General features: G+C 34.8%; 1 protein-coding gene across 1 annotated transcript; it reads right to left on the reverse strand.

Moving 5' to 3' along the window:
* Positions 1 to 9,113: 9,113 nt before the first annotated feature.
* LOC143602733 (putative WRKY transcription factor 40) lies at positions 9,114 to 10,625 on the reverse strand. The gene is made up of 4 exons (XM_077079749.1): positions 10,525 to 10,625; positions 9,904 to 10,203; positions 9,576 to 9,692; positions 9,114 to 9,371 (listed from the first exon to the last, which is right to left on the reverse strand). Exons 1-4 carry the CDS (start codon positions 10,588 to 10,590, stop codon positions 9,114 to 9,116), a joined length of 741 nt encoding a protein of 246 aa, XP_076935864.1. The 5' UTR covers positions 10,591 to 10,625.
* Between the last annotated feature and the right edge of the window lie 1,461 nt (positions 10,626 to 12,086).

Consider the following 12,086-nt stretch of genomic DNA (forward strand, 5'->3'; position numbering starts at 1 on the left):
AAATTTAAAAAAACTCAAAAGATGTTATTAATAATTTGCATAATAAACCTTATGGTAAATACCTATTATCCATCCTTTCAGATATAGGATATCATTATCAATGCACTGGTAATTCAATAAGGACGTATCTGGAATCTGAAAAAAAAAATAAGCATATATATGGGCAAAGAAAATTAAATATGTTTTAACAAAAGTTTTTAATCAAAATATAGTTCGATTCCTATATTTAAGTGGATCAAGAATATTAGAAAAGGCGAGAAGTATAAAACGTCAGATCTGTTAGACCCTATGTTGGCGTAGGAAAAGATCGGTTATGTAAAAACGAATCGATTAGGCGAAAACAGATCAATGAATATGTAGCATCTCTGGTAAAGGCTTCTATTAACCAAAGCTTTTGCGATACCAGACATAAAGCAAACTATAAGATAGCACCTGAAACACAAACAGTTGCCTCGCTAAAGACCCAAATTTTTTCAAGGCAAAAACCATATAAGTTGATCATTAAAAAGAAACTCGTATGAGACCTGAAATAAGAAAGCCCTAAATAATAATAACATGTATGAACCCACCATCTTCATTTCGTATACCATGCTAATGAGATGGTTCTATGTTGCACCCAGTCTCAAGTTGTTAATTCACCATATGCATGAAAACCACTCAAATAAAGGCCAAAATATTTGGAATCGAAACATAGTTTATGAAAATGCTTACCCTGATTATACCAAATTCTAAGAAGGATGGAAGCAAAAACAGCCATGAATTATTATTTTATACTGTCGGTTGCTAAATCTGGTAAAATCTGTCATCAAGATATATAATCAAACAACTTGTGGCTTCAATTATGATGATGAACTACTAACCCCAGAATATAAGACAATCAAAATCATATGATGCTTACCACAAAAACGAAATTAATTGAGGGTTGAAAGAACAGGAGACTTTAGGGCTCAACAAATATCATATGAGGAGAAGAAACTGTGCTTCAGTTTGTATTAGAGAGGCAGATAAGACTGTGGGCAATGGGGCGCGGAGGAGGGGGGGGAGTGATCCAGGTGGCTGCAAACGCACACCATTACCACCCTTACGTGAGCGACGGCGTGGTTGGCCGGGGCGAGCCGGACCACGGGGCGCAAGAATGAGGATGTAGAGAGAGAGAGAGTGTGTGTGTGTATGTTTTTGGATCGGTGGTGGTGTGATCGATGAAGGTGAAGAAGAAGATCGGTGTGGTGGTGTGATCGATGGTCCGGCGGCGGTGGTCCGGGAAGGTGAAGAAGAAGATCGCCCCGGTGGAGTTTTCTGTGAAGAAGAATATTAAATTTAATATTAATATTAAATTAATATTTAAAATAAATAAATAACTGGATCAAGCCCCGGATCACCTGACCACTACACCTTTCGAGGCTTGGTTGAGGGGCTTGATCCAGTGCCATGTCATCGCCTAGTGTTTTGCTTGGCACACCTGGGGCTCAACCAAGCCCCATTACCCTTAGCCTAAGAAAATGGAATATGTGAAGACCAAGGGGGAAACGTATGAAGGAGGAGTTGACTGGTACATTCGTGTGTGGTTGATAATGACCCTCCCTTTCTCTCTCTTGTTTGTTACTTTCAAGTTAAAATATGGCACGTGGGTATGACAGAACTATGTGTGTATGTATGTATTGATTGTATGTATCAGTGTGCATTAAGGTAAGTATTCAAAGCATTATAAGTTGTAAAATGAATGAATAGTGACAAATTTGGGTAGAATTGTGAATGCTTCTTAAATATATATATAATATCGATCAACTGGTTTCTGATATATCCTCTGCAAAACTTCGGAGTCGATTTTGACAGTTTACTCTTTTTTATTTTTCTCATTTTCTTTTAAACGACTGTTGAAGAGCACCATCGACTCTACGCCGTCACTACCCGAATCACCAAAATCATGCCCTCATCTACCTCCCCTCCCTTTTTGTCCTATAAACATCCAAAAATATATGCATTCCAAGTTTTATGGATTGATCAACAGATCATTAATTCACAATCTTGATGTCCCACAAACCATGCCAATTTCTTTGGAACATCACAAATTGTCATACATTATCTCAAACCAACACATGCATTCCAACTTTTATGGAATCAAAACATTAAGGAACAGATTGAAGACAATGATTCCTTTTTCATGTCCTATGATCCCCTTCACCCCTTAAAGATTCCATTTTCATCACTTAATTTAACAAGGTATCATCAACCTCTATCTACCAACATATATCCTTGCAAATATTGCTAGCTTGACTAATGGCGTCAAAAGCGGCCACGAAGGATAAAAAAACATCTTCATCAACTTCAACACAAAAACCCGCAACCACAACTTCTTCCCAACAAATGAAACCGGCCACGAATCCTGCCTCGACGAAGAAAACAGCCTCGTCCCCAAACGAAACCAAAAAGGTTCAACCAAACCCTGATTCTTCTAGTACCCAAACCACCAAAAAACAACCCTCGCCTGCTCGAGGACGTTCACCCAGCGTACGCAGCCCTTCTCCAAATGTCAACAACAGATTACGCAGCTCTTCCCCGAATATTAATAATAGATTACGTAGCCCTTCTCCGGGAATTAATAATAGATTACGCAGCCCTTCCCCTGGCATTAATAACAGATTACGCAGCCCCTTTCCGAATGTTAGAGATAGAGTACGTAGTCCTTCTCCAAATATTCGAGATAGATTACGCAACCCTTCTCCTAACACTAGAGAAAAAAACACAAAATCTTTATCACTGAAAACGCCCAATTTGACGGGAAAGACGAAAGAACCTGTGAAATCTCCTCCACTTCCTAAACCAGGAACTAAGAGAAGCCCAACAAGTGTTAAGAAGGAGAGTTCTAGTAATGGAGGTACTAATAAGAAGGTAATTAAACAACCAAAGACAAAGCTTGTTCCAAAATCAAAACCGAAAGACGATCAAAATGCATTGAATCTTGACCAAGATTATGACAAGAGTCAACATGGAGATGAGAGTGAAATGGATATTGAATCTGTTGATTCGAGGCGGTCTTCGGTGGTAATAGAGTATGATCACTCTGTTCCTCCATCATGCGATGTGTCGGAAGTGAGTTCTCTATGTAACGAATCGGTTGATGATCAACAAGAAATGAGAAGTCGTTAAGATGAATCAGAATCAGAATCAGAATCAGAACCAGAGATGAATGTTGATGTGGAGCATAAACCGGAGCCAGAACTAGAGCCAAAACCAGAACCAGAGTCAGAGCAGGAAATTGAGGCTGAGCATAAGCCAGAGCTAGATCAAGAGTCAGAGACGAATCATGCTGTGGAGAATAAGCTGGAGCAAATATTAAAGCATGAGTTAGAGCCGGAACCAGAAGTGGAGAATAAGCCAGAGCAAACTATGGAGCCAGTACTAGAGCCTGAGCCGTAAAAGCCAGGATCAAAACCGGAGCAAGAACCAGACGTGGAGTATAAGCCGGAGCCGGAGCCAAAGCTGGAAGCCGAATTAGAGCCTAGGCTCGAAATGGAACAGAAGCAAGAGCCTGAAGTAGAGCATAAGCCAGAGCCAAAGTTGGAGCTAGAAATAAGGACGAAGCCCGAAGAAGAGCATAAGCTAGAACCGAATTTAGAGCCTGAGCCGAACAAGAAGCCAGAGCCCAAACAACAGCCTAAGATTGCTCTTATTGCTAGTCGGTTCTTGGTGCCCAATGTAGCCCAAGAAAATCAAGAACCGAAAAAGGTGGAATCCAAAAAGGTGGAAGAAGTCAAAAGGGAAGGCAATGAACGGGTGGGAGACGGTGGTGGAACGGCGGCAAAGGATAGAGAGACAGTGACGAATTTGGTGGCTGTGAACAGCCATGTAGGGGCGGGTCTTGAGAAAAATGATAATACGGCATATAATAATGTGATAGAGGAGACCGTAAACAAGCTTCGTGAAAAAAGAAAGACTAAGGTGAGCGCGTTGGTTGGTACATTTGAATCTGTCATTTTGTTGGAATCTGATTGATGCACGAATTGTACAAAAGTATTTCAACGCAATTCATGTTGGCCGGATGCCTATAACTAGAGTGTCCGGACAACTCATGTTTCCGGAAGAAACTTAGGTTTTACAAAATAAATCTGATGAATTTGGATCATCAAAGAGGTTCATGGTTTCAAAGATGATTAGATATGTGTTTCAAAGTTATCAGTGTACTATAACATTTAGAATCAATGTTTTTATAGCATTTTTTATTTGCTTCCAAAGATTTAATATACATTAGAGTTTAGACTAGGAAAATAAATAATAGGGTATCAATATATTGAGAAATATGTTAGTTAAGTCCAGAATAAAATGAGTTGATTAGTTCAATAAAAATAAGCTTGGCTCAAGTAGAAACGAGTCGTTTTAGGGTAGAAAAAAAATAAGTTTGAGAATTTGAAATGAAATATTGCATTCTTAATTAGATCTGAAATGGGAGGAGAAGTGAAGGAGATTGCAGAGAACCCCCCCCCCCCCCCACCCTTTTGAGAAGTGACCGAGAAGTGGAGCCAGGGAGAAATATTCTCGGCCAAAGCATGTGGGACCAACTCACTTATATTAATTTTTTATTTACATAACCATTAAAATTGTGACACCTCCCCCCAACACTACACCTCTAAAATACAATTTATCTTCTTGATGACTCGACGTCACGTGCCACACTTCTCCTCCCACTCCCCCTACCACTATGCATGGTCTTAGAGAACTTTGCTAAATGGAACATGGGGCAATTCCGGTGTGTATTTCACTTTTGTTTCAAATGCACATATACAAGGTTATGCCTAGTGCATGGGGGCTGCTTTGGGAGTCATTATGCTTAAAACATCATCATGACTTATACTTATATATGTTTGGTAAATATAAGAAATCAAGTTTAGTGCAATCACTATCATTAGTATATTTTGCTTTTGTGGAATTTGTAGTACGTTTAATTGATAATGAATTATATATAGGACAATGAGTAGAAAGTAATGTCATGGGCACTGGTGGTGGATGGTTTAACTATTGTTGTTTGTCATGATGATTGTCGGCTATAACTAACTAAACAGAATAAACTTTAAGTTCTACGATTGCCACTAGTCTCATTCAAAGTGTCCAACGTTTGTCTGTGTTTGTGATCAGGGTAAAAGGTGGTTCATATATGGTACAAGACCGCAGGATGTTATGGTCCGTTTCGAACGGTTATGATAAAATTATGGGAAATTTCTCAATATAAGCGTTTATGAAAACATTTTTCAGGTTTTAGGTGCCATTGGCAAGAAATTCCCAAAATAAGTATTATAATCTAGTCGTGACGAGTAGTTTGTATAACCGTAACGAGCGACTAAATGACTTATGAATTACTCGTGGGCATTGATTACGAGACATGAAACTTATTTAGTCGTGACGAGCAAATGATTAGTGACCCTGCTCATTATGGTTAGTTTAAGGACATGTGGCAAGTTTTAACTGGTTCTATAAAATACTTGTGTGTAATCATAAACTACTCGCCACGACTAGTTTATAATATTTATTTTGGAATTTCTTGCAAATGACAACTAAAACCTGAAAAACGTTTTCATAAACGTTTATTTTGGGAATTTTTCCTAACATTATAGACCGAACCACCAACCACAATTTTGGAAATAGACAAGGCTTTGGTCTAATTATGTTGACACTGCAGTGAACGATGTTTGTGTCGTACCATATATTTTCTAGTAGAAGTTAAAGTATAGGGGCTAGCAAAATTTGAACAGTTAACCGAAAAATAACTGAAATTAACAGAAAACTGACCAAATCGACCGGTTATGGTTAAATGAATATGATTAACTAACCATTCGGTTATGGATATGATCAAGTTATTTTCGTTAACTAACTTTAACCCAACCAATCCCAAGAAACATTAATTTTACATAGAAGTGTTTTCCATATTCAAATTTCTACTATGATCATATGTTGGTCTTGGTCAATGTAATAGATTTGTGAGTTGCTTGTCACACTTTGAATGTCCTTAAAGTTTATACTTTATACCTTGTTAGCTTACTTCTTTGTAGCACAAACTATAGTTAATTAGTTATTACTTCTTTGTAGCACAAACTATAGTTAATTAGTTATTACTCATACGTTCTTAGTACGTTAGGTCAACCTTTGACAAGCTACATATCTAGACATTAACCTTGCAATGATTCTTCTTCAAGCTTGTCATTACAAGATCAAACAACTTCAATTTGAGTCAAAGACCAGGAAATGAAGGACAACAGTTCTAATATTTACGCTGACCACTTTGAACTGAATCCCCCTCATAATTGTAATATGATATTCTAATTATCGATAAACAAAAGTCGAAAACTTAGGTTTAATACATGGACCATAAACTCAAAACGCAGAAAAAAAAACCTGAAATAACCATAACCGCTAGTTTAACCGAACCATGGTTAACCGACTATCAGTTATGGTTATGGTTAAGACTTTTCGATTAACCAAACCCTCGATTAATCGAACCCACGGTCAACTGAATTTGAACACCCCTAGGTGGGAGTAATGAATCGTTTGTCACTTGAAATTTTTTTAAAGAAAGAGATTAGGTCGTGAATCATAACTAAATTTGTAATGTTTACCTTAAATAAAGTAGTGAAAATGATGCATTTTACAAAAAAAGGTATTTGATTCTTTCACATTTCATATAATTATTAAATACAAAAAAAAAGTCGTTGCCACAGTGGATTTGCTTTGATTGCTTAACTATCGCGAATTGCGTTCCTGCTTTACGTGACAACCGTGTATCTTCATAATTTTTTCCGCCTTTGTCAAAGCGTTTGTTTTCCTTCCACTTCAATATTTGAGAAAATATATTGTCAGTGTTAAGTGTTGTATTATATTTTCTCTATATTTTCCTTCGGCTTGAATATTATAATCATAGTTAAGTGTTATTAATAATTGTTAATAACACCTAAACTTATTAAAACACGCCCTAAGTAATTTATTTAGCGAAACTGAATCCTAAATCGGTTTTCAGCTTACATCCGATAAAATAGTAAACACCCCCTTCTTTTCGTTTATGGTCAAAATCATACGAAGTTAAAATGGCTAACGGTGTAAAAGTTTGATCAAAAGAGTTTTTTCCATTCTTCAAATTGATCATTTATATTATTTTCCCTTACCATATATATATATCATCATATGCATATGCATATGCATATAGCCGTATAAATATAATTTTTTAAGAATATGTGTATATAATCATAATATTGCGTGATTACGTAGACAAAGTATTCTTAGTTAAATAACGTTCTCTCAATATAAAAATATACTTTTAATCCATTTGGGTGTTGCCTCTTGTGGATAAAATATGTTGTGAACATTAGTATGTCACATTGTGATGTCATTTAGCGAACTATGTTTGTGTCATACCGTTTATTTGTTTGGTAGAACTTTGAATTTTCTTATAGAGACGTTAGGTTTTGAATTATAAATAGTTTGTGTTTACGTCACATATAAAAAACGCCATTAGTTACAAAGAAGTATTTGATTTTTCCTATGTTTCATATAAAGGGATATTTTTTGTATATTTCCTGGAAACATGAATATTTCACATAAATGAAAAGGATATGAAGATTTAGCATTTTGCATGCATTTTTCAGATATACATTTTGTAGAAGCTTTCTACATTTTTTGGTGCTAACATATAGAATTAACTAGACATGACACATGCATGTAATAATAAGGAAATTTAAAAGTTTTGTTGAAATTTTAAATACATATAATAATGATAATAGATAAGGATTCACTGAACTTGAAATTGTATATCTAAATAACTTATAATGTTAACAAATAATTTTAAGCTAAAACAACAATATCAATTAAAATTATACGCTACAATGGAAATTTAATTGAATAATTAATTAATATAATAATATTAATAGTTATCTAGTGAATATTTATAGGTTTAAAGTTACTTTTTATAGACCTAAAATATAGATAACTTAATGTAATAATAAGGAAAAAAAAAATAGATTACAAACACACAAAGATACACATATATGGATGAAGTGAAGATCATGTGTAGTAGTAATTTCTTCATGGGAGGGTGTTACATAAGTTCATGTCATTAACGGGGTTATACCCAAATAAAAATAAGTGTGTAATGGATAGTTTTTCCAAATTAATCTTATAATTATAATTAAATATAAATAACATCAATATTTTATTGGTTAGAGTTTGTGAAGGAAAAACATGATTGGTTGAAGTGGGTGGGGAGGTGTTATGTACATAACGTTGTAAAATTGCACCCATAGCGTCAGTTGGGGGGGGGGTTGCTATGGGGTATCCATAATGCCTCACTATGCACATCTAAGCGTCAACCAGACTGGTTGTGATAGTATTGCGGTGATCATCCGGCCTAATCTCCATAACCGATTTTTAGTGCCTTAGGTCTATAACATGCTACTATCTCACTTTGTGATGTTTAAAATTTCCCCATCTTTTTGTTCACTATTATATAAACTCCGGATCTATATATCCTTTAGACGCCTTCTCGTCGTGTAGGTTTACTGTTATTCCTCAGTGGCTTGAAATTAATTGGGTGCATTTTTGTGGCTTGATCGAAAGCTAAATATTAGTTAGGTAGTTTATTGTGTGTTTGAAATAGTTGCACAAGTTTCTTATTCCATGTTTGAAATACATATTTGTAGCACACAACTAATATTTGATTTAACTTTTGGTAGTTAATTTTCTTCTAATTAGTACCATGTATTATTTTCTTCTTCCATCTTTATTATTAATTTCATAACAGTAAACTCAAAAGGATGTTAATTGTTATATTATATTCAATGGTCTTCGTTTAAAAGATCCTTCTGATCGAATGAGTCTTGGTTAAATGAATATGTACTGGTTCTTCCACAAATAACATGCACCTACATGGATGACAATAAAAATATTTACGTACCCTCATATCATAGAACATTACATTTAATTTCCTAGCCCAAAATTGAAGGAGCATTTGTCGTAAATGCCCTTTTGTGAGTGTTTTCTGACCGATTTAGGCTTAAACTTTGTTCGTGAATGACTTTTGGGACCAAATTTTACGTTTATCTCTGCAAGAACCAAGACCTATCCATTATTATGTGTCAAGATAAATTAGTATTTTGTTCCAAAACTTTGGAGAAAATGGCCTCGGCAAGCTCTTCGATGAAATCATGGTTTCTTTTTAAAGAATTAGCCATATTTTCAACAAAGACCTCATCGAATTTCTGCGCATCCGTTGCTGCAGAGTTGAAACTTTTGTTTCTAGTATAATTATTGTGTTCTTTCTCCATGCTTTCGTGGTTGTGTTCCCCTTCATAGATCACGACTAGAAGGTCGGCATCATCCACACTTCTTTGTACCTGAAATAGAGGCCTACTACATTTAGTTGTCTTGAAATCTTGATCAGTAGATAACATGTTATTAAAAGTAACTAAAACACATCTAGAATCATTTATTAATGGATGCTCATAGCCATTTAAGTTGTTGTTAACAGTATTTCTTGTCATCATGTCATAATTTTAGTTTATTTGAACGAAATTAAATAGACGATTGATACATATAACCTTCTTTTTGACCTGGCAGGATGGTGCAAAAGAACATTTGTAGTAAGCTCTAGGAGAAGGGTTATCTTTGGTCACTTTCTGCCCATACTTTCTCCATTGATATCCATCTTCTACGACCTACACAACACGTTCAACAAGACCTAAATTTCGTTACATAACTAAAAATCTTTTAGTTTTTATGTTAGTTACGTCTTCAAGGGGTTAAAGATAGAAAACTAGTGAAATTTGGATTCGAACATCAGACCTTGCTAAAGGACTCAAGCGCTCATCATTGTGCTACCCTTTAAATTAAGTTCGTAAAATAAAATCATTAAAGCATGTAAAATACCATGCTTTTATCAGACGGATCTGTCCGTCTATAAACTTGTGAGATGCCGTTGTTTTGCTTTTTCAACGATGCTTGATGATGATACTCCTTGCTTCCACTTGTGTTGCATTGATCGGCATACTCACTAAACTTTCTTTTAACAGAATTAGATGTCACTAAATCATGGTCTTTTGTTAATTTGTTAACTTGATTTTCGAGGAAATTATTGTTGTCCCAAACAAGTGTTAGCATCTCCTTTAGCTTCTTGTTCTCTAAGCACATATTTTTGTTTAGCTCTCCAACCGAATCATTGTTGATATTCTGATATTTATATACATACAAAACACATATATATTATACCTAGATATGCATATGTACATATAAACCATATATATAAGCTTATGATATAACATGCTAAATATTTGTGAGTTGTGTAAGAAGTTGTGCATTAACTGCATCTTTTTCTAAATCTATTGACATAAATTAATGTTGTGCATTAGTAATTAAGTTATTATAATAACTTTTTAAAGCGGACACTTATTTTCGCATACTTCTCACAAATATTTAGCTTTGTATTCGATCCGAATTCACTAAAGATATAGATATGATCGATTTGCATAGACTGGATTGAGATATACTTACATGGGTATCATCAGTTTTGTGAAAGGGGGTGACGTTAAGATCAATACCATGAGAAGTCTCCACCATTGTTATTAACCAAGTCTAGTGTTGGTCAAGATAATGAAGAACCCAAGAAGGATATCTTGAAGTTTTTATAGAAAGATATGGATAACAAGTCAAGGTCTTCTTTTCCTTTTTTTTAAAGGTGCTTAGCTATAGGGGATTGGATTGGGATGCACATGGAGAAAGTTCCAGGAAATTACGAGATATTACTTATTTACTGTAAGAAAAGAACTTGTTAGTGCGTATACGGCATGTATAGGGTGGGTATTAAATAAGAAGAATTTTTTTTTATTGGTATCCCGGCACAAAGAAACTTCGATTGAACTTATTCCGGCCAATAGTGTTGGAAATGGCTCATCGAACTCTTTCATTTTAGTTTTTGGATTCAGTTTTACGGTTTATGGGTTTAGCCTGTAGCGTATAGAGCTATGATATTAGCTATAGAGTTTAGGTTTAAAGTTCAAGTAGTCGGTTACACACCGCTGGAAGCCTGGAATGAGTTAATCAGAATTCATTTGAGCCGGTTTCAATCCAAAACCATAATCACTCGTAAGATACCTAGATACAATAGACTTTTTAGATAATCATTTCCCTATATATAATAGGTTTCTTCGGAAAAGCATTTTTTTCCTAAAAAGTGCAAAAACGCTCTTGTAGCAATGCATAGCAAATAGTTTATTTAGGATAAAAGGCTTTATGCGTGTTTTATGTCAACTTCTACACGTCAATGTATCTTGATTTTCAAGGATCTAGTTTCTTTAAACATATCAAACGATTCTCGTCTTCATATTGGTGGATTATATCGTTTGCGAGAATAATGAAACTAGATCATACATTCTTCCGCGAGAATTGCTAGGAGTGTTTTCAAAACATGACAAGTTATTTCATTTTCCATTTCATCTAAAAAAAGTCTTTACATTTGTTGAATAAACCCATAAATTAAACGGGTATAATAGAAAATAATATAATCTGTTAACACATACAGTCCACAATATATGTCTTTAAAAGATGAACTTTAATGTGACATTTATAAATTATGTCAAGTTAAATTTTGAAACATTTTTTTTTGAATTGTCCTCGTTTTTATGTAATAGACAAAAATTAGTTCATTCAATGTGCCAAAGATGACGATGATACCGCACACCAACACCCTCGCCAGTGTCATCCTTGCCATCAATAATAACCTTTGGGAAGGGAATGCATATCGTATAATATAGTCACCAACCAGATTTTAAGAGAGAGAATACATAACTATTATAAACTGCAATTTTAAAAGAAATATATATCTGTCTTTCAAAGCTCCAGAAAAATGAGAACTTCAAATGGCAACGATCAACCCAAAATTTAACATATAATTTAGCTTTAGATTGGCTAAATCGTAGACAACTTATTGTTATATTGTTTATAAATAATTAAATACTAGTTATTAAATGTGTAATTTAAAGTCTTTATCATAGGAATTATTGATTAAACTTTCTAGTTTCGCGTTTATGAAGCAATGACAAAGACGAAATTTACAA

Source organism: Bidens hawaiensis, unplaced genomic scaffold, assembly GCF_021521415.1.
Source record: "Bidens hawaiensis isolate Kalapana, Puna unplaced genomic scaffold, B.hawaiensis_p1.1 tig00001961_1, whole genome shotgun sequence".
NCBI lineage: Eukaryota > Viridiplantae > Streptophyta > Magnoliopsida > Asterales > Asteraceae > Bidens > Bidens hawaiensis.

What these genes read in the sequence shown, in the direction of transcription:
- LOC143602733 (XM_077079749.1), bottom strand. Translation starts at nt 10,590, where the DNA reads ATGGTGGAGACTTCTCATGGTATTGATCTTAACGTCACCCCCTTTCAC. An exon ending in ATCCGTCTGATAAAAGCATG is followed by an intron (nt 9,693 to 9,903) that starts GTATTTTACATG and finishes CGTGTTGTGTAG; the next exon opens with GTCGTAGAAGATGGATATCA. An exon ending in CCTGCCAGGTCAAAAAGAAG is followed by an intron (nt 9,372 to 9,575) that starts GTTATATGTATC and finishes CCTCTATTTCAG; the next exon opens with GTACAAAGAAGTGTGGATGA.